This window comes from Haliaeetus albicilla, chromosome 21, assembly GCF_947461875.1.
Source record: "Haliaeetus albicilla chromosome 21, bHalAlb1.1, whole genome shotgun sequence".
Lineage (NCBI taxonomy): Eukaryota > Metazoa > Chordata > Aves > Accipitriformes > Accipitridae > Haliaeetus > Haliaeetus albicilla.
In genome coordinates, this window is record NC_091503.1 from 2,075,083 (window position 1) to 2,102,889 (window position 27,807).

At 40.3% G+C, this 27,807-nt stretch overlaps 1 protein-coding gene across 7 annotated transcripts in view; it reads right to left on the minus strand.

The window, feature by feature from the left end:
• The window catches only part of CTNND2 (catenin delta 2), a 658,470-nt gene that overhangs the window by 153,197 nt on the left and 477,466 nt on the right, over positions 1–27,807 (minus strand). For all 7 annotated transcript variants that reach the window (XM_069808867.1, XM_069808868.1, XM_069808866.1 and 4 more), the window contains one exon: positions 18,078–18,210. In XM_069808867.1, coding sequence (XP_069664968.1) covers positions 18,078–18,210 — 133 coding nt within the window. The remainder of the gene's footprint in view (positions 1–18,077; positions 18,211–27,807) is intronic.

Sequence of the window (27,807 nt, forward strand, 5' to 3'; positions counted from 1 at the left end):
CTGTTGCAGTGTTTCTCATGACTTTTTTAATCCACGGACACTGTTAATTTCTGAATGTTCTTCCTTTTTTTTTTCTCACTAGAAATATTTTGTCTTCGGAAGATGCAGTTAGAGAGATGTTAAATAAATAAAATAGGCTGCGTTCTTTCACACGTGGCGTTATGGAGTGTATGGCAAATCCTATCAGGCCCAGGAATCCCAGCATGCATAAGCCCGAATTCATTCTGTTGAGCTTTCCTAATAAATCAGGAATCTACGCTGTGCAGTGTAAACCTATGCTGATCAAACTGAAAACTGAAAGAAGAGATACATGAATTTTGCCACAGAAAATTTTCCATGGAAGAATGCACAGAGCTGCTTTTGTTCGATGAATCATGCATTTTCTTTTTCCAGGAAATTTTTTAACTTTCCTTTTAAAGTTGGCCCTCCACCATTAACGTTACTGTCTACTTGCTGGTCAGAAGCACTCGCTCTGGTCAAGTCCCACGATGCCACAACACAGACAGGACAGGAGAAGGTGCCAGACTCTCTGGTCCACAGACCAGGCGTCAGCTTGGTATACCAGAGTCTTCTCCTCTGGCATCCTATGAAGTTTGTTTTTGCATTGCAGCTGAGAACATATTTGTATCCACACTCTGCAGATACAAAGGCAATTTGGACTTGAGAAAGGGTTCAGACCAGTGCTGGAGGCAGTGAAGATGTTAATTACGTTCCTAGTAACGAGAGCGTGGATGTCTCATGCCAAGAGCCTTTGAGAAACGTAATTTATCAGTTTCGAGGCTGACCTTTGATTCAATGGTGTTTACCACAACAAATTTTCCATGACAGTGGGCTGTTAGATATTTAATCTACCAGGAGTTACACGTGACCAGCCTGAAGCATGTGCATTGGTAAAACAAGTCAATAATACATCGATGATATGCCTGAAACAATACAGATATACTTGATTACTGTATGATTTTAGCATATAAATTCTTTGACAGCCTGCTTTTCTAATTCAGTACAAGAGATTGGATGGATGTGTGGAAAGAAACGTAGGATGTGAAGGGTATGAAGATACCTGGAACGTAAGGAGACCTGTTTTGTGAGGACATCTGGTCACTGGCTGTCCAGCATTTAAACAGAGACGAGACAGGAAAAGTAATAAACCACACTTAGGCACACAAACCCTACAGAACAAGAGACGATACCAAGGACCAGGTCTGCGAGGTCGCTGGTTGACAGGCTGCTGAAGCAACCGCTCCAAGGCTCGCGGGGGTTCACCTGGGCTTTGTTCAGTGGTAAGGGGGTGCGGGGCACGCAGGGGGGAACGAACGAGAAGGTCGTCACCGGTCCTGCGGGAAAGAGCGTGCTCACGGGATGCTTTTGAGGGATTGTGGCAACGTGCAAAACTGACGGGATGTTTAGCAGAAGGGCAAAGGTAGGAAAAGGGAGACATCCAAACGCCCGGGGGAGGAACGGGATGAGAAGATGCAGGCAAGGGCGTGATGAAAGGGGCAAGATGCACTTCAGGATGCTTGTCCAGCCAAACCCTGTGCCTGATCACTGCAGCCTGGGTTGTGTCTTCTCCTTAAACCTCATTCCTAGCAATTTTCCTCGATGAGGACGGTCTACCTTCTGGATTGGCGTAACGCTAGTGAACCTCGAGCTGATGAGCAGGACAGGAGATGTGGGGAAGAGCTGTCAGAGACACCGTGGATCTAGGGGACAGAGACCGGCAAGACCAGGGTCTGAGGATGCGCTAGTAGGCAGACCAAAGGTCTGAGCCAACTACCAGAGAGACCTCTGTGCCTGCCTGTGTGTGAGACGAGACCTGCCAGCCCTGATTAGCCGGATATTGAGCACCACGTATTATCGTTTGTGTTTGCGTGAGCGCTGCTTTGTGTGCATGGGGTGCCTGTGCAGGCACTGTTCTCCTGTTTGTGTTGGTCTGTTGTGTGATCTAAGCTTCTTTAATAGATGTACCTAACAAATTAATAGGGAGGCTTTTATTTCTAGGATGACCTGTATCTGATTAATTCCTCGTTCATTTATTGCACTGGTTTTGTAGATATGTAATGTAGGTTAGTATATACTACACTATAGTTGAAATTTTAACTGGGTTACGTGTTCAGCCTTATAACATGTTTACTGAAGGATACAGAACAAGAGAAACCACCAGCTGGCTTGTTAAGCTAGGCTAACGGAGAAGTGCCCTCCTTCTGATGCAATGCCATAACATGTCCTGCTCCGTTTCCAAGCAGCAGTTAAGAGTTTGGTCCCGATCACTCTGAAGACTACCAACGCTAATCCCACAGATGGGAGGAGATGGTTCACACAGCATTCAAGCACTACTCTTATACAAAGGATACGTTGGAGTCAGAGGATTGAATACGGAGCTCAATTAAAAAAAAATCCAGAGACCTCTCCTGAAGTATATTTAGCTCCCTCTGGGAAAGATGTCTGGATCTACAGCTCTCAACATATTCTCCCTGCTTTGTATTACACTGGTTAAATATAACCTTTACTATTTTTGAGACTGCTCTGGTGAAAGGATACTTTGCTCTAAAAAGAACTGACAGAAGGACAATTTATGAACACGGGACCTCTCAGGAAAAATAAGTAAAATATTAAAGTGTAAGCATTGTAAGAGATATTGCGGCCGCCTTAATTTACTTTTCATGACAAATGCATGCCAAAGCTTGCACAAATCATAACACAGCTTGAAACTGAATTATTGTCAGATGTAAGCAGTAACAGCGTTACAGTCCATGACCTTAATTGACAAAACATGCTACCTGTCACCGATTCAGCACAGAAGCCACGCTGTTCCTCCAGGCTCTGTTTAAAGTCTAACAATCAGATGTGAAAACCCGACTGGCTTGCTTCCCTGGGGATGGGGAAGGTTTGCCTGAAAAGTGAGGATAACCAGGACTGTCAGACTGAGCAGAATTCATGCTTTGACTTACAATCAAAAGTATGATTTTCTCACATCTAGAAGGACAGATAACTTCTCAAATGTGAACAAAATTATTGGTGGGTGACCTTTCTTCGTATCAAGGTATGAGAAAACTGGCTGTGGAATCCAGCTGTTCCTTATGGCTTTGCAACAGCAGAAGCAAAGTCAAAGCGAATACACATTAGCTGTTTTGACTATTACTATGGTTTTGAACTCTATTTTGAAATAAAAATTATTCTATTCCTCCCAGCAGCGAAGAAGAGAAGCAAAACCCTTTCTTTCAATCACTGCATAATGGAAATTGCCTCTTCTATCCCTTGGAAGGCTGCAAAAATCAGAGCTAGAGATACAAAAAGGAAGAAAAGTGAAGCTTCAAGTTTTAAACAGTTTAGCCAAAGACTGTTAGATAACGAAGTATTCCAACACAGCCTAAAAATACTGCTGTGATAGAAACCAAAACACCCTTCCTCTTCTATTTATACTCAGCAAGTGGGTATCTGAGATATTGTTCAAGTTTTGCGACTAGGTATAACTGGAACATCCTCTTCTGCATTTAATTCTGACTACCCTGCCTTACAAAGTAAAATATAATGGAAACAGAAGAGAATTAAGAATAGGTGACAAAAATTGTTAGAGTGACAGAGTGATAAAAGTATGTTTCTAAAATAACACAATCTCCTCTTCCCAATAAGACATTAAGCGTTCCACTATTAACAGCTCCGCAGTTCTAATTCAAAGATTAATTCATGGTTAAATGCTTACTTGCCACAGTTTTCTTAATAATCACTTTTGAGTAACTCTTCATCCAAAGGAGGTGACAGAAATCTAACAACAATTGAGCCTTTTTAGACATCATAGATATTAATTGCCAGCTTAACTGACATAATGCACTGCATCATCTACCCCTTATTCTGTGACATTCCCACCATTAATAAAGCATGTTTCAATATATCAAAATACAAGAGTTTAAACCCATGGAATTACTTTTAACGCCACTGTGTTACACATGGAACAGAACTAAAAAATAACTGACTGCTAGCACAGGTGACGGTATATATCCAACAAACCCCAAATTAAAAGGACAATTCAATTTAAGTCTGCTTCTGGAAATTTTTACTAACAGTTGGTTTTAATGTTCTTAGATGCCAGTTTTCTAACTAGCGGAGTGAGTGCTTATCATTTCACAGGCAAATGAATTCCGATCGATTTTGTTCCACGGGTGCGGGAAGGAGAAGCTCCAAGTGAGCAGAACCGAATGTCAAAAGCAGTCTGAAGCAGTGGTGGGCAGAGCAGCGTTCCGGAGACGCTCTTTGACCACCCTGCGCCCCTCGGGCTCAACGTCTGAGCATCCCGCTGTGCCCACGCAGAGCAGGGCACTGCGGAAAGTCCGAGAGCCCGCTGCCCATGCAGCAACTTCACCGCGCTGACCCAGTATACTCAGCACCCATGAAATTAGTACATTTCTAGATTCCTCTACTGCAATTCCAAATCCTCTCCAGGAGACCTCTCTGTTACTTATCTTTGCCTTCTTTACATGACTTGAATGCCTTTCATCTAAGAGGAAAAACCCACTATTTTTCAAAGAAGGGTTTGGAAGATGGGCAGCCTCATTGCTAGCTGGTTTCAGAGGGCTGATTCCTAAACTTAAAATGGATGTGAAGGGAAGAAAACGAATCTCCATCAAAACAGAATATGGGAATAGTATTCAGTGCAATATGTCTCTTAAGATAAATGTACCGGTTCAGACTTTAAATCCTCTCCACTTTTTCTTCTGATGTGCCTACGGAACAGCAGGTAGGCAATAGAAAAGCTGTACATTGCAAACACACAAGATGTATTACAGACAAATTTACCTGTAACATCATAGGGTAATTTAGTCTCATTAGCAAAGTAATTTGCTACCAGTTTAAAAAAGTGCTGAGCAATTTTAGCTTAAAATAGAGTGGAAAGTTATGCGTTAGCTCCGAAGCCTAATTTGTTTCAGGAATCTAAATCAGGGTTCGGCTCTAGGTCCCATTTAAGAATGGTTTTGTCATCAGGGCATGTTAGATCAGGCACAAAGGCAACATAAAGCTGTGAACAGGCGTAACTTGAATAAATTCAACCACTGGTACATATACAATGTTCTGCTTTAAGTTAAATAAGAATTGTTCCCTGAGTGCTAAACTGCAGCACATGGAGAAGGACGGGGATCTTTTTTCTGCGTCCATAGAAATCAGGTAGGTGTTTGGAGGTATGGTTGTGAGACACATGAGGACACACAGCAGAGGGTCAATACTCAGAAGCCTTTCTTCTGGGAGTGGATATTCTATTTCTGTTACCCAGTACACCTTTGTTTTTCCTTGTGTCTCTTAAGTGACCTTCTTTAGATCCTGGGATGTATGTGTGGGGTTAACAGAGACTTGAAAACATGTTCTGAACAGGAGGAGACTTGAAATCATGTTCTAAAATTGCCCTGAAAAGGTATGAATAAACGTGCTGCTTTCTCAGCCAGTAAACCTTAATGTATTCTGCACCATGATACATTTTGTTTTTCATGCTTGGTAGGAAGGCTATGCCTATTATAAATCAAGGTTTTAGCATGATTTTATTTTTTACTAAAAAAATCTCTGGCTAGGTGGAAGTTACCTACAATAGTAAAGCAGTTTACCCCAATACTCCTAAAAACCATTAAATTTGTAGGCAGACACAAGCATCCTATTCTAAATCTAAACATCAAGCATTAATGGGATCATCCAACTAACACTCCTAACTGCAGGTGCAGAGATGACCTAAAGTGCTTGTCTGACTGTGAAGGTATCGGAAACGCAATTGTCAATCCCACTGTTGAAAGCAGTATCTCCTAAAATGAACAGATCGACATTGTCCTGCTCTAACCAAGCTTCTCAGCTTTTGAATCACTGGGGGTATAAACTAACACCGAGGAACGCACACTTACTTGATTTTAATTTGGGATCTTTGATTTTCAAAACACTCAAAGGCGGCACAATATTAAAGGTTCAGCAGTATGGACTTTCTAGATAATGCAACAGTAATATTAATTCAGGATGCAAAAGACACTGGCATTACTCAAGCACTGATCTAGTACTGTCTGAAGTTAAATGAAAAATGATGATTAATGCCAAGGGTTTGGATCATTTACTTCCTGGTATTTTAAAAGAATTAAGCATCTATTTGAGGATGAAGGATTACATCTATTACTGGGGAAAAAAATCAACATACATGCTTCACCTAAGAACATCCTGGTATTCCTATAGCCAGATTCCTAGTGAAGTTAAACAAGATACAGAAAAAGTCAACAATTTTTTTATGTAAAGAAAAAATAATCTTTTTAGACAAATGCAGTAGGTCAGTACTTCAAATATTCTAACAGTAACAGAGGACATCAACTTAGTGTTAGATAAAAATTTCTGAAGCTGTAGTTAACTATATTCAGTTAAGCGTATTATTAGTGGGATTCAGTCAGTGTGAACATCAAATACCATCTTGGAACAAGGCAGTCACCAAGAATACCACAGAAAATTCCTTTTTTTCAGTCATTTAAGCCCAAACAACAGAACAACTCTATCTGACATTTCAAAATTCAGAAAGACTGGAAATTCAAAAAGATCCTTTTTTGACACTTGCTGTAGCTATCTCAGACAGCTATCTCTGCCTCCCAGAATAAACAACAGGACACTTCTCAGATTAAAAATACATTTACAGTTTTTTAGATCAAGCACCATGCTGCCCCCCGACGACCTCTGCTCCCCTGACATTCTCTACTGCGATTTAAACAAGAGGTGTTCTCTCCTTATAACCGACGTATTCTCTTCCAACGAATCTCCCAGTCACATGAGGATTTTCTGTCTTAAAGCTGAAGTATTTGGGGGGCCAGCTACAGCCTCAAAAGCTAATGAATGCATTTGCACAGCATCTCTCTTTGGTAGGAATTTTTGCTAACAGAAACTCAGGCATATAAAATTAAATTATTTGCCTAAGGTCACAAAGGCAGGTTGTGGCACAGCTACAACTACAACCTGTAATTTAAGAGTTCCAGTGCAAAGTTGGACTGCAGAATCTTTCCTCCGTCTCCCCATATTACATGAGTATTATAAACGGAGTAAAAGTCAGCCTCATACCTAATGTACTTCGTAATACCCACAGTTCAATATGCAAAATTATCTCTATCTGTATAAAAGTATGTATTGTAATAAGTATGTGTGTATACATACATATATATATTTGCACTGGTTTGAATATTATTTTTTTTTCCCTTCATCTAGCTCCGTTTCTCTTTGCCTTCTAAAATCCACAACTTTCTTCTGGTTTTTTTCTAAATCTCCTATACTCTTTGAAACAGGGGAGGACCACAACTTCACGCAGTGTCCAGGACCTGTGTAACACACACTTGCAGAAGGCTCCAGCAACGTTCTCCGTTTCGCTCTCTATTGCTTTCCTGACACTTAATCTTCCATTTGCTTGCTGGACTGCCAATAAGCTTCAGATGATGCTTTCCAAAAGCTGTCCAGCATAACTCAAGACCTCTCTTTTTCAATGACCAGAATACAGAAAAAGCATACAGAAATGAAAAATAACCATCAAAAGTAGTGCCACCTCACTGCCAATGGACTAACTCTGCTGAAGACTCTATAAAGCTTGTGAGTTGCAGCAATTTTTCAGTTGTTCCTGGACATAAAAATAGCAAAGTAGCACCCAAACCCCTACAATATTTTTGTGTGTGGAGTAAGGAGCGTGTCCCTTTCTGCAGGACCTTGCTTGGTTAACCCCATGCCTGCAGCAGAGGAGCGAAGCAGCATTCCCACCCGCTCTTCGGCGACCATGGGAGCAGCACCAGCTCAAGTAGAAGGGACTGATTCGGACCTACTGTGTCATTTACCGCTTTGCATGAACTACTTTATATATGTTAAATGAGCCTTATAGAGGGCATTACAATCCCGACTTTTTATACAGATGAGTATGCAGGAAGAAATCTAATCTCTCTGTGAAACTAAAAATGGTTATTATATTCCAAATAACTTTTCAAGCCATATCTCACAGATCTAATGCATTTCCATATCTGCTTGAACCAAGGTCTCTACGAGATACCACCCTTAGAAATGTCAGCCATTTATCAGTGAGTTGTACTTTTCTGGGACAAGTAGAAGGAGGGAATCTGGCCCACAACCAGTAGAAAATGTACAAATCTTCAGAATTCCAAAACAGATAATTTTTTATATCTTGTTTTTAATGGCCTTCTTTTTTTTTTTATTCCTTATGTCCTATGAGTCATACTCTGAGTTATACTGGTGTAAACCCTAGAAGAGCAGGATTGACTTCAGCAGCATTGCTCTAAGTTTACTCTGAGATTACATTAAGGACTCTCTGTTTCAAGCAACTTTAAATAGTTTTCTGCAGTGGCTGGATAGACAGGTAGGCATTTTAATTTTAGAGCCTTAGGTGTCCTTATGCCTCTACAAACCTGTGCCTTCTGCTGCAACCACTCTTGGTAGCTTAGTAACAGCCATCTCTCTGTATTTTTAAACTCATTTTGGAGATCATCTGATGGTCTTTACCTTAGAAGTTTCATTTGGCACGGCGTTTTTATCAGGACTACAATTCACCTTACTGAAATCATTCTGCTGCCAACCTTTTTAGTACAGATATGTTGAGAAAGCATCAAATTACAGATATTGATATTGATCTAGGTTATTTTATTTCTATATATAGTGTGCAAAGTCTTACTGTGGCTTGCTGGATGATGATAACAGTAATAAAAAAAAATATGCTCTACAACAGGAAAGTAATCCTTTGCATTCACACATCAGCCTAATAAATCAGAGAAGCAATTGGCAGAAAAGTTATGAATAGAAAGAAATCCATGGCACATATAGTAGAACATTATACTGCTTGAAAAAGTTGCAAATGTATTTACTGCCCATTCAAAATGTGGGAACATCACACCACTTATGTCAAACGACACTGTCTTTCAGTGTGTATTACCTTTCCTTCCCTACCACCTAATATTTTCAAATACAAAAGACACAGCTTTTACAAATGTTTTAATACAACCGGGACATTTTCTCCTCAGACCAGTGGAGAGAGATTCACGACACAGGGCAATGTTCTTCCTGCATCTGCTGCATGCTACAGAAACCAGCACGAAGGCATTCATCTTGCACACATAATACCCTTTTTTTCCCCTCTCCCCCTAACTGCGTGAAAAGCATTATCACCAGATGTTCACTTCTGAATTTTCTGGCTAATTGAATTTATGGCCTAAAATTCTCCTCTATGTGGCTACTCATTCAGAGGCAAACTCTGGCTGTCCAGAGCTGCAGAAACGAGAAACCTTTCGCCAGCGTTCTCACCTCCTGCGAGGCAGACACTGCAGGAGCGAGTGCTAAACCCAGACCAACAGGAGATCTAGGCAGGTTTTGTTCGAGACCTCGCTCCCTTCCACCCACAAGAAGACCAGTGCCAGGTCCCTAACTGGCCGCAAAACAGAGGTCAAACTCCAGATCCCAAAAATGTTTGCAGTGTAGTGCATAAACAGGATGGTCCAGGCAACAACAGCGAAGCTGCAATTACCCATATGCAGCATGGACAGTCATCAATAACGAAAAAAATTATTTTGGCTTGCTCTGACTCTAAATAATCGTTGCTGGCTATTTATTAGTATTATGGAAAAATGCATCTTAAAGAGGAACTTCTGGGAAGAGTGGGCAGAACTTTGTCCATTTGGCTGTTCCCTGGAGAGGGAATAACTGGGCAGTGGGGGGAGGAGGAACACGAAAGCAGTGTAAAGTAGTGTGTGGGGTAAAATTACCAATCCATATTCTCAATATGAAGCCTCGCATTTTGTAAACTAATAATGTTTTCAGTCACTTTGTAAATTCATTCGATTCAGCCTCTGTGAGATGAGAGAGAATTATGTCATGTTACAAAATGACTGAAAAGAGGAAGGCAGCAAGCAAAATGTCTTTAAGTTTTGCTTATCTAGCCTTAACTCAGAAAAAAACAACCACAACTAGACATTCCACTACATTTATGAAATAATATACTCTTGCTTATTTATTTTTAAAACCACGTCACTTTACAGGACCGATACTTTATTCCCAGTTGAGGCTATTTTCCAAAAGGAATAATTTTGAAATGTGAATGCAATAAACCCAAAGCATTAATCAAGATCCTTAGCAGAGCAGAGGAGTAAAAGACAAGAACTGGCACTCGCAATCTGCCACTGCTTTGCTGTGCAGGCTTCAGTTAAACATCCTAACTCTTCAATTTCCTCTTTTAACCAAATGTTCCTCCTGTGGGGCTTGTCATTAATTCATTTATTGAACAACTGTAATATTCTCCCAATCTTAAATCAAGTGAAATATATGCCAGGTGCACAGTAAATCATTATTGTAATTCAGGCACAGTATCCTGATGATGAAATCAAGAATAACCATGGTTAAATGACCCCAGAGGGATCCCAGAGTACAAAATGCCACTCCTTCTGTGCTACAGAAAGTGGAGATTGTGGGGCCATAGCACAGCACTCTGTGACATCCATTAATACGCAGTCTTAATAAATGTAAAGACTGTGCACAAAACAAAGACAGGCACTCTATCATCAGAAGAGATAAATGTCATAAAATGAGAGTGCATAAATTAGATGGTGGAACTGAATGGAGAAATGCATGCAGAAATGCTGTTGAAAGCAAGACTATCAGTTTAAGATTTAATTCCTGATAGAAGGTGGGCTTTTATGCCCTTTTTTTTTTTTTTTTTAAAGTGAAAAGGCCTATCATTTTATAGATAACCACGTTTCTGGCATTTATTAGCAAAGTAAAGACAATTTATTAGCAACAAAAAACCAGACTGATATATTCTGCTAAGTATTATTCAGTAACTCAGTGTTGGACTCTAGATTGTGAGAGAAACGGAATTGCAATACTTTAATGCTAGTGAATAAAAGTGTGGGTTTTATTAGCATTATTCTAAATAATGATGTTTTAAGACCATTAAGAGTGTAAGTGGACTTAACAACAGTGTTAACAGACTGCTGTGTCAAGACCAATGCAGCCATTTCTGCCTCATCTGTTATAGTTAATATTAAAGAGGAAAAACGTTCAGCCACAGGCTTGTATGACAGGCGATGAGTTGGTGCTTCTTTGATTCACACAACTCAAACTAAAAGAGGAGAGAGGGTATCATGGAGATAGCATAAAGGGACATCCGAAGCAGCGATATTAGACACTTCAAACTAGCACTATAGTTACTGAAATGCTGTCGAATATACTTTCTTGGACACCTATCAATAGAGAATGGCTTGAAGTGCAGAAATCATTGTTTTACTCAGGAGGAACAGACCATACATCTGCTTTCCTTAACACAGAAATACATCTCAGGCCGCTGGCTGCTGGAATAAATAAAATGGAAAGGAGCAAAGAGATTACGAGAGGTTACGTAGGTCCGAAGATGGGATCAAATGGGGCTGATGATTTAAAAAACATAAAAAGCAAGCAGCAATAGCAGAAAGCAAAGGTTGCTTTCAAAAAATCTTCTCCTACGGAAAGAAGGTGAGACAAGCCATAGTTAGTATATCGGAGCGATGAGATCTTGATCATGGGATAAAAAGGGCTTTGTTTCTATAAATCTAACAAAGTAGAGGATTCATCCTTCATCTGTTCCAGGTTTGTCTTTTATGAATCTTCCAATAGGACAGGGGAAAAGATGCCTTCAGCCCCTACATCCCACTCCAAATTAACGTGACTGCAAGAATGCCGCAAGATGCGCGGTGCCAGGCAAACCGGAGACAGAAAGACCCCTGGGACACAGCCTCACACCCTCCCCTCCCAACCCGAGGGACGGGAGAAAGCAGTGATTTAGGACACCATAGGAGAGCCTGCCACTGGCGAGGATCCAGCATCGCGTGTCCAGCCCCGCGGAGCGTGAACCACCGCTGTCTCCTTTGGGCACCTTTCCACCTCCTGAAGCAGCCGCTGGTGAAACAAGAAGTACCCGAGATCCCTCCAACAGACAACCAGGATAATCCTCTTTCACCCTTGCTGCTCCACCAGGGCACACCTCTGCTTTCACCTACATCCATGTCAAAGAGCAGGATTTGGCATTTTTGGCACTGTTTGAGTACGTCATAAAAGTGCCCAGAATGAAAGCAAAGACAGACAGCCCTCACGAATGTTTTCAACCCGAAACGGCGCAGGCGTTCATATTGATGGGCTGTTGCCAACTTATTGCCCTTGAGAAGAATAAAAGGAAATAATCAAAGTAGAGTAAAATTCTCATCCACGTTTTACAGGGTCATGCAGGGCTAAAAATGGACCTAGGGCTTGAAACTTAGTCAAGTGCTTTCAGGATAAACCCATTTTATTTCAGGTATATAGCTTTCACTTAATCTGTTCATCATTTATGACATCTTCACGTATTTACCCCATCTTTCTCTTCTCTCTCTGGCTACAATGAAACATAAATAGGTAATTTTTTCCATCACAGCATCATAGAGTGGATTTGAGCCATAGATATGCTAGAGAAAGGTAAAATAACAGATACTCAAATTGATCAAATTAGCTGTTCTTGTCACAGTTTGGGTTTGTAATTATCATCATTCCCCCAGCTGACCAAGTCTCCTTTGACAATTACAGGTCAGTTATTTTACACTTTGCAGTTACTTCTCATGTAAGCTACATGCAGTACACCACAAATACTCTAACAGTGTAGCCTCTGTTGGTTGAAATGCATTCTTCAAGTGCCACCAGTTCAAAAGCTCTTTGCAAAAATAACATTAAAAAGATAAATAAGCCTTGAGGAGGAATGAAAAACAGCATTCCTCATGCTAAAGAAAAAAAAAATCTTGAATGAAATGGGATAAGAAGCAATCATAAAGTTGTTGGTGTACTTTGTCTTACTGTGAAGAGTAAGACTCTGTGGTGCTGTTGATGGTTGTGCATGGAAGTTACAGCTAACTTTCTTTCAGTGTAAAATCATATCCTTGAATGACAGGGTGCAAGGAGTGGAATGTCTTGTCGGAGAAACTATTCCAATAATGCAAACTAAGACAATTTACAAAAGACAAATTAAAGGGTCATTTCCAAAAATACTTTGAGAGTAAAATAGTAAAAAAACCCCAACCAAATAGCATTTTGTATATGAATAACTGACAGTAAAAACCCCCAACCTATACTGCAAAACAACACAGCATCTGTCCATTGACTTCTTAGAGAACAGACTAGAGGTCAGTAAGAACCTGGAGGTTAGGTCCTGTAAAATCATCATTAATGAGGCTTTATAAAATAAAAAAATTAAATTCTTACATAAAGACTATTTCTGGGTACATCACTGGGTGCTGCTTTACTTCATTAGAGTAACTTCTACCAGTAAAAGCTACACAAAAAGTGTATTTGAAAGGGACTGTTTGACATTTACTTGCACAGGTGCGACATTTACAATCGCCCAGGGTGATGGGGAGATAGACCCAAGCTGTCCTGCATGCAGTAACCTCAACAGAGGTAAGCAAAAGCACGAACATCTCAGTGCTCATTTTGTGCATCAGGTGCAGGCATGCACCCCTACATATAAACAATCATCGTTAAAACAGTAAATTCCTTGTGAAGCCATTTAGGGAAATATTTCTCACGCTGTGAGATTTTACCCGTACAGATGTTTAACATATGAAAATTATGGTTATCAAAGTACTAATAAAATGTTTATAACTGAACAGGGAAGCATACTTTCTCCAAAAGTATGCAGTTATTGTCTGCACTAAAATGCACTCTCAACATATGTTTTAGAGTCTCCCTGCAATTTTTACGTTACTTTTCAGTATTGCCTATAAGATACTACTTTCATTTAAATTAAACACCATGTCTATATCATCTTGCATGCAGAAATTAAAGGAGTTTACCTAAAGTCTTTAATGGAAAACTGACAGTATCACCACTGGACAAGCCGAATTCCAGCCTTTAACTGAAGAGATTTTAGAGGAAAAAGAAAGAGAGAAGAGGAAGGCTATGGGAAGGTGAATGCAAAACAATGATTCTTCTTCAAACCCATAGAAAAAGAAAGGTACTCTGTTTTCTCTGGGACCCCTTATGGAAACAGAGGGGAATCTTGCAGAACACCGTAACAAAATCAAGATGTCCTTCAAGGACGAGGAGAGCACCTCCAACCCCCCTTCTGGATCCTTCAAATGTTACAGAGTGAAGAATTCTGTCGGTGTTAGCCAGCAGGTCTAAAAGCAACATCACAAACTGTTTCTCCGTCACCCCACACTAAGTGTAAGTATTCCCTGGGAGAAAGCCATGCAAGAAACAGGCACGTATGTATCCTTGCCCTTCACGGATCTAGCAGTACTATGGATGACATTGGAGTTACTACAACACTGCAATTATGTGAATTACAATGAAGATAAACAAGAGGTTAATACAGTCTATGCCCGCTGCCTGACATGTGAAAGAGCGGTGGTACTGTGCTGAAAGAGTTCTGGGCACACTCTGAAGAACTCACAAAAGAAGATGCAGAAATACCTTAAGTTTAATGACAAAAATGAATGTGAATGATGGTTTTGAGCAAGTTGGGAAAAGAAATGCTTTCAGCGTGCAATCAGTGAGTTTTTAGAACTCCATGCAATAACGTCTGGACTGATACTTTTCTTCTGAAGGGAGTGTATGGGAATGCTCTTCAAGATAAAGGGGAAACTGTCTGATCCAGTGATGTTTATTAAGGATGCAAGGGAAGGCTTCAGGCAGGACAGTTGGGCAGTTACTGTTCTTTTATTTGGCATCCCTGCACGATTTTCCTGAGAGAAGAACCTCAAGTGTTGTGGCTTAGATGGCAAAAATTAATTTCTTAGCTTGCGGAAAGAAGTCGTTGGTGCCAAACCCCCCGAGGGCCCCGTCACACCTTCGCAGCTGATGGCAGGCTGCCATCTTCCAGGAGGGCAAAACGGTGATGGCGTGTGAAACGGCACAACTCAATCCTTTGATATGGTGACCTCATACAAAGGAGCAAGATGCCATTATAGGAAGAAAAAATGCTGTGGAAGAATGAATCCTGTGTTTAATAGAATGTGCTCTTTTAAAGAACTGTTCTCTGCTGAGTATTTTAAAATGCTTCTCTTTTCCTATATCCCCTGTCTGTTCCTCCTTGGCATCCAGGACCTGCTACTCCGGCTCTGTGCACAATCCCACCATTGTTGGTGTGTGTAAGAGCCCTCTCCTAAGGAGAAAATACCATCTGAAAGGGCCGCCTTGTGCTCTTCTGCATGAGCAACTTTTCATTTGCCTTCAAACATCTGATCAAAACTTCTTCCCTCCCTTCCTTTTGCCTTTTAGATGCACTCTTCACTGGCATCAGTGAAAGAACAATTTATATAATGAATTGCTAAAGTATTCTGAGATTCTGAATTTCAGAATCATTATGCCTAACTGTAATGGGCTGCCTGGCAATTTTTACAACCTTTAGCCTTCTGCCTCCCTATGTCCCTTTTCACATAGGTGAGATCTTCAGCGAGGATTGGTCACTGCTCGACAGGAGATGAAAAATCCAACTATCAGACATTAGCAGAAATAGTCCCATTTCTTCAACTCCATTCTAACGTCTGCTGCACCACCTAACCAACAAGCACCAGGAGTAAAGGTAGAGAATGAGAAGCACTACTGACAGCAGATGCAGTGCCTGCCTCGCAGTCAGCAATGCTCAAGGAGACCCAGAAGTAGCACCTGCAGAAAACTCTCAGGTAAGAGCAGCAGTTACAATCATACTTCAAAATAATAACACTACTACTTCCAAAATTTGTAATTACTAATTTGACAAGAGGTTGCAAAGGAAATAAAAGTTAGGATGTGTCCTGGTGCTTCTTTTCCCTGCACCTTGTGTCCGAGCTGGCGCGTCTCCCTGCGGCTGCGTGCGGCAGGACACGCGTGCTGCTTTTCGTGGAGAAGGAATCGGATATTACATGTGGTCATTCTCAGATGGAGAAGAACTGGCCACAACACACAACTGCGACACAAATGCTTTGCAGAAGAGTGAATTTTGATAGCAGTTGTTATTATTTAGGTGTTAGTTCAACTCATAATTCAGACGCATCCTTAACAGCTAGCACAGGAGTTGTCCCAGGCAGGTTTAACTGCACCACTCGAGTTCCTCTGGCTGGGCATAAGCCTAGTAAGAATCTGGGATATCTGCTGTGACATCCCCTTACCGAAAGGATTTTGACTGAACTCCTCACACAAAAGGTTCCTCAAGAAATTCTTATTCAGTGGAGAGCTCAAGCAGACCCTAAGCACACTACCGAGCCCTCTGGGTAGATCCTGATTCCAATAAACGAACAGAAACCGTGTAAGCACTCTGCCGAATCATGGCCTAAACACAACAGGACTTATCGTTAAATACTATAGGTTCATAGATAAGTTAGATACAGATAGAGATAAAATGGTTTGCTAATGTTGGATGCCGTAGTCTAAAAATCTTCACAAACCATTAGAAAAGTATACAATACGTCTCATTTTTTGTCATCTTAGAGAAATCCACATACCAGCAGTTTGAAAGCATGTTCGCAGGTGGACTGTTAAAAAAAAAAAAAGTATTTCCACTTGTTTCCAAAGACATTTTACATATTATTGAGTGAGGAATATATCAAAGCCCTGAATAGTAACAAATGTATGGGATGAAATCCTCATTTTATCTGTTATCCTCTTTCAGAGAAGAAGCTCAGAGAGCTGTCTGCTGCTCCACTGTTTTATATACTTACCTTCACCCTCCCAGCTCCTGAGCCCGAAGCTTACAAAGGCTGATGTCCTAGTGCGATGGTTAGATCAACAACAATCAGTCTTCTTTTTCCATAAGTGGTTAGCAACAAAAATCAAACCATCTTCTCCCCTCAAATGTGCTAGCTACCTAGGGGCTCTCAATCTATGGCTAACAGGAGGAAGCACAGATTGTACAGTGAATAAATTGCTCTAATCATTTAACTGCCTTTCTCAGAGATCAATCAATTCTTTTACTGAAAAACCAATTTGTAAATAAGGATGAGAAAAGAGTATGGGGAAAGTGTGTAGTTAAAATTTTCAGCAATTCCTGTAATAGACTTCTCTTTTCCAGCGCACAAACATTCTTCATTTTTACGTTCATGTAAATATTTTTTTAATTGTTATTTCTAAGATGTCTGAGGTGATGTATGCAACCAGTGCAGCTCTGCCAGTGCCAGCAGACCCCATATTTACTTGCTCACTTGGGAATTTCCTCAGCATGAAAAAGCCTAGAAGGGAAAACTGCTGTAGCCGGATAGATCCAGAGCGGTACATGCTGAGGGGGAGGATAATGAAGCACTAGCAAGCCAGCATCACTGCTCAGTTCTGGCAAATAAGCAATAGCGGATCTTGATCTCAGTTTACCTTTACATGCCAGGCTAAAAGATGCCAGTACAGGCACAGATTTATGTGCACGCCACATGTCCCTGATTAGCAGTATCTCTGAGAGGGCCAGGGGAGGCAGCTGGGGCTGGTAACAGCTTCACTCATTCAATTTTAATTGACTCCTGTGTGCTTGTCAGATCCTTCAGAGCTGCCTTCCTTCTGTTTCAACTTGTGCCAAAAGCTGAACTGGTCCCATTAACCACAGGGAACAAGCAAGCAAGAAGTACCGATCAGCTACAGGTACAGAACAAAGTCTATATTGCTGTTTGAATTACGTTTTAGATACAATCTGCACTGAATTTCAAGATCATAGACCAACGATCACAGTTCGAGCTGCAAACCCAGTGAAATTAAACTCTATTCACACAATCATACATTAAAGCAGGCTTTGATTCGGAATCCTTTTGCTTAATTTTCATCTTCTGTGTGTGTATTTAGTGTCCAAATCTCTCTCTCTGAAAATCCTAAGGAAATGCCCATATGCTTCAGTAAGATCAAGACTATACCAATCAATCAAAATATTCAAAACCAAACAAATAAAATGAGTGACAATAATATTTTGTGCATTTTTGACTTTCTCTAATGGTAACAAATGACTTAAGTGAAAGCTTGAGTAGAATGGGTCCAGACATATACACATGATTTCTCTTGTAACTCTTTTTAAAGTACATATAAACAATTGGTGATGGTAACTGGCAGACAGCATCACTGCTGAAAAAAGCATTTATAAATCTTACCTCTGCTTTTATTTTATTGTCTCCAAAACAGAGGTGTTGTAAGTAGGCTGCAGCATTGGACTGTACTGAGGGAAACTGATGCTGTAACATCTGTATAACTTCTGGAAGCTCTGGATCTCGCCATCCGAACTCTCTGTGTGAAAACAAACAAGAATGATTCATCAAAAATTCTGCTATTAGTGGATAAATGTGGCAACAGTTGGGTCAACAAAGAAGACAGACACGTCTAAGTAAAATCTTGATTTTTTTTCCCCCCATTATTTTAAAGCAAACATTAAATCAAATTAGAAGCTATTTTTCATTTTAAACTGTACTTGTCTGCAAAAAAAAAAAAAGGTTACATAAAATTTAATTAGAGTAAATAACTTTATGGCGTTAGGTCTCTAGCTGCTAAAGTTTCCTAAATAAAAATGGCTATATGAAATCTTAATATAAGAAAAGAAAGAAAACACATGCTCATACCATTATACTCTCCTCTATTAAAATATGTAGGCTGGAATCAGAACCACAAATGATTTTCTACGAAATGCTAGTTTGTCAAAAAGTCCTTTTTACGTACTGCAGTCTTTGTTTGATATAAATTGGTATCTTACATAGGAAGCAATGACCGATTTTGTCTTTTGGCTTATTTTTTCCAGATACAGCCCATGCTCAATGTAAAACTACTATACAGTTCTGGCTGTGCTTGAGCAGGCGGTCGGACCAGATGACTTCCAGAGGTCCCTGCCAACCTCAGCCCTTCTGTGATTCTGTAATTTTACAATTATACAAAACATACTTATACATCAGATTACTTTTAAAACTTCATTCATTCTACTCAATCTAAAGCAGCTAGGCAAATATAAAGACTCGGTCTTTGCACTTTTCTTTAATCCTACAAAGCATGAAACACCATTAGCATCAAATGAAACAACTGAATCCAAGTGTGTTGAACAAGTCCCAGCAGGTATTCTGCAGCTTCCAGAACTGAACTTAAAATCAATCTGTCACTTCAGGTAAATTTCCCCCTCTCTGTGTTTAAGGGTAAAAGCATTCACGGACTTTGTGTTCCAAGAGCCAGAGATGCACGCAGCCACTCTGCATAAGATACTTAATTCTCACACGCCTTTTCCCTAAGAGCTATTTTCTTGTGTAATAGAAATATTTTGACCATCTTCCATCTAGTGCTACACATACAAGGTAATAGATGGAAATTAGGGGAAAAAAGTGACTTGTGAAAAAGTTTGTAGGTTCTCTGTCGCAGTTACCATGATCAGCTGGGAGTTCATTGCCAAAAAACCCACAAGAGCTGTTGCAGAGTCCAACTACAACATTTGAAAAAATACTCCTGATTATTAGTTACCTTCCCAAATTATAGGGATTCTGCTGCACTGAGGCCAAGCATACATCACTGGGGGAATTCACAGTAGCTCTGCAGTCTGTCTCAAGTAAAATCAGGCATCTCACACTTTAAGCACAACAGTTCTCCAAGACATTTCATTGAAACAAGGCTCATTTTACAATAATAATGAATTACTACAGAACAGAGGTATTGTCTGTTCTCTTCTCATACGGGTTGTTTGCCAAATTAAGAATTGTCATTATAATTGCATCTTTATGAAGATCCAGAATATAAATAGGAGATATAAAAAAATGCACTCAGAATTTCATCAGCTATTTCTCTTCTGACATAACAGATGTTAACTCATGAATATTAAATTTCACATTAAATGTTTAATACAAAGAAACCATGCAGATGTAATAATAAATCACATAAGGACTATTCCAGTGAGTCTTTAGATGATATAGATTGTTGGGAAGCTTCTACAAGAGACCTTTTGCATATGTCGGAAAGATCTTAACATTGAATTGGTATTTTGAAAAGTCAGACAACGTTGTAAAAGGTATCAGGGAAAGCTAGAAACTTCGGCAGCCGAAGAAGGCAAACGCCCCATTTTCTGTGTATACCAGCTTACTGTGACTCTGTTAAGAGGTCAAAAGGAAGTGATTCTTTGGTTGAACACTTACTGCTGTTTAAGAATGGGTAGTACAATCCCATAAACAAATCACAAATTGACAGAGGTGATGGAAACAATGTTATTTGATGTGTTAGCTTCCTCTTTTATTTGCTTTCTTACTGTTAACCATGTTAACACTCATTAATAGGTTCTTCAAACATATTAGACCTGCTGCATATACACATGGCTCTCAGCCAACCAAAGACACCTTCCAGAATATTTTTTAAAATAAAAATAAAAAATGAAAACCCAAACGCCACCAACCTTACTGAGGACAAATTAATTATCCTACCTCCACTTCTAATTTATTCTCATTTTCAATCCCAGATGCCAAGTGCAGGTGTTGGTATTTTGGAGACGATACAAAATAACTGAAGAAAACAGCTTGTATGACAAGACAACCAGGAAGAACATTTGAAATGAGTTGTTTTACACCGAATAACTATACTGCAAAGTGTTGGAACTTCTATCACCACATTCTCTTCCAAAGGAATTTTCCTCCTTCATAGTATGTGTATTACTTGAACAGAAAACAACCAACCCAGAAGCCCGTTACCTGCAGAGCACAGCACGGACCCTGACAACCAGCTCTTCTGCCTCTTCTCCTGGAATCCAGGCCAGAACAGGCAATGAGGGGGCAAAAAGGAAAAGGTCCCTTCGTCAAAGCTACAGTTAATTGCTCTGATGAACCTCCAGTCTTAACATGATACTTACATATGAAAACAAGGCTGTGCCTGCTCTTCCCCTCTGATCTCCCAGAAGAAAAGTTAGCAAATAAGTGATGTATGAATACTTGTTGGAAATGATTGCGTGCACATTGCACGTAAGTAGAAAATTAATTCAGAAAAGTAACCCTTAGCAATGAATACTGAGTTTGTCATGTAACCGGTTTTAGGAGAGATAATGAACAAAGCAGGAAAAAAAGTTTAAAAATTTAGCCCCAGTATGCACTGTCATTTCAAGCAGATGGTCTCTAAGATGATTATATTTTTAGCAGTTTCTAAATGAAATACGGTAGCTATATAATACAAACAAAAACTTCTGTCAACAGTTAAGGCTGCTTGAATAATTGTGATAATTTTAGAAGCCTTCAGGGCAAGAAGGACTAGTTTCCAGGGGTTTAAATTTTGCATTTGTTTTATACAAGTCTCTTATAGGTAGAAAAAAAAGTGAGCTAGAAAAACAAGAGGCTTTTGGTTTTTTTAAGAACAGCAAGCTTGTGGCTCTATTAACAACATTTACTTGAAAAATTGAACTACTGATTTTTTTTTTTTAAAGTTGGCTTATTTTTGGAAAGTTAGGAAGGCTACTCAATGAAGTCAACTGGTAGAGGTCTTGAGAAGGGAGGAAGACTGGAATTTCTTGAAGACAAAGGTACAAAACTATCTGGAACATTTTGCATACACGTGGGGGAACTTTTAGGCCATGGCTCCAAGCATACCTATATGACAAAAAATACATATTAAAATAGAGAGTCAAACAAAAAGTAAGATGAAAAAACTAGTAGGGAAGAGAGGTGTGTTATAGAAGTCAAGAGTGGGAATAAACTGGGTTGCACCCTGGAAAAGTAATTGAAATTAGATAGCGAAATATCTTTACTGCCTACCAACAAAAAGCAGTAGTAGGGTCAGTACTTGATCAAGATAAGGGTCAGATTAAAGGAAGGGAGAAGGATAATGAAAATCAAATCTACCTCCAATTCTGAGGAACATCTGATGTTGTGCCACATGGAAATTAGTTAAACTGGCAACATACGAGGATCCTATCCCTAGCAAAATTATAAAGTAGAATTAAGCAAAATTTGAAACTGTAGTGAATATCCTAAATAAACACTAGCTGCGCCTGTGTCCTTTATTAACATCCCCACGCTTACAAAATCTGAGCGAGGCGATCCACACAGATGGTGAAACAAGCCAGAAGGCTGGAGTAAATCAGAGGAGGTGCATGGCATGCGATTTCTGAGAATGCTAACAAAGTATCTGTGTAGTTGATCCAAAAATGAAGAGTAAGCTAGCATCTGCACATGCAAGACCTTCTGCTATCGCCTACGTTTCCCTTGGAACACCAATGCCAAAGCTGTTCAGGTCAGCTAAAGGCTTCTGGTGGTGGTGTGGGTTTCCACAAGAGAGTCACAGCTGTGCCACAACTCCAGCATTTGCCGTGCGCTCCAAATATTTCGGCAGGTTGTAAAAGTGCATTATTTCTAGGACGCGTCCTCATCTGAGGAGACTGACCAAAGCACGCCAAGGTGTTCCACCTTCTTTCTTTGATGGAAACTGTGCTCTAGGAATGTAGGATTGATCTTGGTTTGAATCCTGCAGAAGGTTTTAGCTTGAAGTGGTGACTAAGGCAGATGTTCCATGGATTACAGAAGGCTGCTGTTCCAGGGCTGGAAGAGGACCCAAAGCGGAACACGGAGTTATAGGTAAGCTGGCAATATGTATGCCTAGAGTATCACAATAGGCTACATTTTATCTGTGAACAACTGAAGAGAATCAACAAGGAGCTGGACATGAGACACGACTACTCCGAAATTGAGCAGCGGAAGCGGTAGCACCAAGAAATCCAGGCTGACTTGGGTACAGCAAGTGTTGCATCGAAACCAATTCCCCCTCCTGCCGTCGTATCACATGCACATGTCAGAAAGTAAAGCAGATGCAGACTTAAAAGAGATTGTTATTAACACAGGTGAGTGCACTGGCTATGTGGATCACTTAAAGGTGCTGCTGAATACGGAGTATGTACTGCATCTGAATATTTGCTTGAATTATGCCAAAATTTTCTTCTGCTACAGCAAATGCTGATGACACACAGAAAAGCAAAACCGAAACTCCTGCTACATCTATATCTGCACTGATTTTAAAAAGGCTACAAAATAAATTTTAAAAGCATAGGTCTCCAACGGGTAACTAAGGCTTCTACACAGCACTGGAGAAGCGGGTGTGATGGCTCTGTCCACTCTCCATCCATTGGTCACAGTGAATCTCACGAGAGCTTGGGTTCTTATTTCTGATTTACATTATTAGAGCAGAACATTCCCATCTAATCAAGCAGTTGGCACAGGCAAGCACTGACACCCAGAGCTATTCCCATCTCAGCAGCATTCCCCAAAGGCAGCGCCGTGAAGACGCCTGCTATAAAGAACCATATGCGTGACAAAGGCTGAACTACCACCAAGCATTTATCGAAGAAAGAGAACGCACAATTTTTAGTTATATTTATTACAAAACTGTATGTTTAAACCAGACTGGTCCGTATGCGCCCGCCTGCCTTAATACGCATGCGTATACGTGAGACAGTCTTAGACTGGTGAAGGAGAGGTTTTCATACATGAAGTGCTGCTCCAAGGCAAAGACATTACAATCTGATCGGAAGGATTGGAAGGATACTCCTCCTAGATTTCTAACTCTTCCAGTCTCCAAAACTTTCTGCTGAACTTCTGCCTACAGAGATGTACCCTTCTGTTTGCTTTGCCCCACCCCAAATTCAATAAATAAAGCCTGAAAATCTCTTTTGCCTCGTTTCTGAAAGGAGAGCTGCGAGAATGTTTTTCTGGTAGTACTAGGAAAAAAACAAACTACATGTAGCTCAGGATCAAACATGAGGAGAGCTAATCAAGAGCCAAGAGAAGATCAAAGAAAGAACTATCTCCCATGTTTAAAGGGAGAAATTTACTTCTATTAAAAATATTTGGAAGGGAATATACCAATACTACAGGAATCTCTCTCTAAGGAGTTTATCTCAGTACATTTAAAAAGAGCAAAGACAAGATGTTAAATTTAACTGGTAAAAAAATAAAAAAATACTTAAACATAATCCACAGACAAGGACTATGATATAAAGAGGAAGAAGCCATCTAACAGCTTGTTCCCTCATTTTCTTTCTGTGATTCTATGACAGCTGGTCAAACAAAAGTGAACACGTACTTATTACACTTAATTTATTGGGAGTTAAATTTGAAGTATTTCCTTAAAAGTATTTTCCCTTTTCAAACATACTTTACCATATGCAAGCACATACATAAACACAGATCGTCAGCCCCGTCTGAATGATCTGCTACAGTTCAAGAGGAGGCAGAACTACTCTATTTGCTTTGAATATGTAACACATGAACACTGGGTACCTTTAGCACACAATTTTGGGAAATAAAATACAGATATGTCAATCTCTGTTCCACTCACCTTGGAAAACCCTCAAAACCCTTCACCATATTGTCTTCTCCAGTCAAACCTGGCCAAAGAAGTGTACAACAAGCAACAACAGCAGGTTTGGGCTTAGTACAAACCCCTTAGGGCAGCAATGAACCCTCCTCAGCAGAGAGCAACCTGTACTTCTCTTTTGTCCTTTCAAGAAAGATAAACCAAACCCAGACTACTGGAAAAGTTAGGAACAAAATAATCTGACATAGTTTAGGCTAAATCTGGAAGCACCAGAAGTAAGGCCAGAGAAGAGGCACCGCAGATGTATCTTCTATGAATAAAAATGTAAGTTCTAATGAAACAAAGAAGTCCATCTGTGCTGTTGTTTATTCCAACCTGAAAACCGCAGCCTGTGTGGGGTGCTCCGTATGACTGACGCAAATGCATCCAGTGTCACACGATCAGACTAAATGTAAACATCTCTCCAAACCTGCCATTCTTGAATCTCACAAATCTTCACCATTTGTTTCTTCCTCTAATGGAGTTCTTGACACTCTCTGAAGAGCTGCTAGTGCTAGAGCAGCGTGCTTGCCAAGTGGCTTTGTAACATGAAAAAACAATCACAATAACCTCTTCATTGCTGGATTGCTTATTTTTTTTTTTAATACATGCACAACTGTAAATTTGATTTGCAGGCAAAAAATTGTATAAATGGTACAAATGGAATCAGAAAGAGGAGGAAGCATTTCACTACAGATCCCAATGATGCTTGAGGTATGGGAAACATTTATTTCAGAGCTTGTCAGCATTGAGCAGGCAAACATTAGAGAGATACGCCTGGCCCAACAGTTACTGATTTTCATTTGAGTAACACACCGGGCAGACTGTGACCTGTTAGCATGTGCAGTGTTAGGATATTATCTGCCATACCTGGCCACACTTTACTTGATCAATAATTTCACTGATGCAAATGGGCAACACTTTGCATTCTGGCAATGTACTATTTAAATATTTCAGTGTATAATACATGAGCAGTCAACAACATTTGACTGCACTTCGATATATACTTTATTTTTAGCTAAGCATGTAGCTTACATCTTCCCTAGATTTCAAACTTAGCACAGCTGAATGTAAAACAGCTGTACAAATGTTTGGCAATCCTGCAGAAAACCTGGGTGCTGCTCTTGGGTTATGACATTTTCCTTGGTTTTTGCTTCTGTGTGGCTTAAACCAGAACCACCATGCAGTACTGCTTACACAGATTCATCACAAATGTGGTTTTTACAATGTATTTGTGTCTGCTAATGAGGTGCAGAGGAGGCTGTGCTGTGGCAGGCGCGCAGGATTCCTGCCCAGCGCTGCCAAGCCGCGATGGAGATGCTCAGCGTGTCCCAGGTCTTCACCAGAACCATAAACCTGAGGCTCAGGGCTAATCCAGCACTTCAAAAAATCACCTCTCCGATACAGCAATGGGCTAACACTGACTTGTACAATGGCAAATATACCCTCCTGCAGTTCTGCCTTTGTGTCCTTTATGTGTTCTCCAATAAGGCATCACTTTTCTGTTTTGACATTACTACCTGTGATTTAGATTTTAAAATAAGAAAAACCATAAGAAATGAGCTTGTGAAGAGGCAAGATGAGAACTGCTTCAACATAACAAAAATGGTCTGGAGCTGAACTGTCTGTAGATTTCTTGGACATTTTCACCTTAAGAGGAAAAGACTTTGAAGATGATACAGTTGAGTAAAGATTACCTGACACTGGCCCACGTGGTAATATTTACAGCTCTAGGTTACTGCCTCCAATTCAACACGATTACATTCAGAGGTACAAGCATTACCTGCTCAAGGTTACCCCGATTTCTTTTACAAATGTCTTTTTAATTGAAATGTATTTATGAACCTTTACGAAATAATCTTTCACGCTACCGGTACTGATCTATAAATATTTAATTCCCTCACTCCCAGTGAAAAAAGAGCTGCCTGTGTCCTGAGGTAGCCATAACCTGCTGTAGCTGGTATAATTTTATCTCTCCTCTAGACTGTGGGGTTGGGAGCAGAGAAAAATTAGGGACTTCAGTGCTTTAGGACATCTTTAATTTTGCCATTTTTACTATTTGGTTTGTTTAGTGTTTTGTTTGTTTGTTTGCTTGTTTTTTGTTAGAAAGTGGCATTTGTATTTTGGGGCTGCTGAGCTGAAACAGTCTTGAAAATCTTGTTTATCTCTTCCTCTGCAGGCATTTGCATATACAGGGACTGCTTCTGCAAAGGTGAGTAAGAGGCGAATTAGGTAAGCTATCACGAAGTCTTTAAGCTGCCTAATTTATCCCCTTTCTCCCTGCAACGCTTAACATTTTTCTGACCCCCTACTACAGATGGGCCTTACAGTAGCTTAATACATTGCAGCTGTGAAAATATGCCAAGTTAACCCTTCCCTGAGAGACCAGCTTACGCTTGCTCCTCTCCATCTACAGGAGTTCACACTTCACAGGGAAGATTTCGGAAGATTTTGAAATGTTGTTCACTGGCAGAACAGCTGCTACAGATGTGGATATGTCTTCCTCATAGATCAGAAAGGTGGAAACGTAGACAGGAGATTAAAGCAGTAGACAGACCTGAGGGATATCACAGCCTTGACTCTGTCATTGACTTACTTTGTCAGACACAGTCATTTACTTTAATGCCTTTCTCTGAGGTTTGATAGATTCTCTGTCTCTGGAGACCTGTAAGTCAAAATTGTCTCCTTTTCTAGAACTAGTGTTCCCATTCAGAGGCTCTTAAACCTTTCTGTATTTCTACAACAAAAGAAAAAAGCTTTTGAGGTCCTGCTTCCATCTGGCCATATAGAAACGTATGCCTTCTAAAGAACAAACATTACTCCACAGAACCCTGAATTTCCTAGGAAAATGGGAGGAGCACTTTAGAGAGGAAGATACTTATTTTATTTCCCTACATGCGTCATAACACCTAACCATTGCAGCTATAAAAAAAGAGAGCAAAAAGCAGCAGGAACACTTTAGCATTAGCCTAACAGCACCAATGTTAACAATTCAAACCACGCTCATCTGCAGGAGAGGAAGCTGGCACACACAATACTCCCTGAAAGTCTCAGAGCATCCACGGTATTTTTTGAAATAACCAGCACCACGAGAGTTCCCAAAAGGTTTTGGTGCACTCCACCTCTCAAGTCAAAGCTTTTAATGCCACATTATTAAGCACAACGAGTTTCACGATAACCGATGTGACAACACATGGATCGTCCCTCCCCGTTGCTCTCCTTGCCTGATCAAGCTTCTGGCCCCAGCAGACCTCCCGAGTTGCGCGGCGGTGACAGAAGAACTGCTTCTGTGCTTTTCCAGAAGGGACGACTGAAAATCAAGCTTTTTCAAGCTTGGCAAAATAAAAAAGCAATGAAACTGCATGTTTCCCTCCTATCTGCAAATAAAAAGCTTGGGCAGATCGCCATCTGGGTAACCTGCAGACTGCCATGGGAAAGCAGGGACCGCTCCCACCAGAAACCGGGGATTTTCTTTGTATGCAAACAGCAGACAACGGGAAATGCCAACGGTGCATACAGTTTAGCACAAGCTGC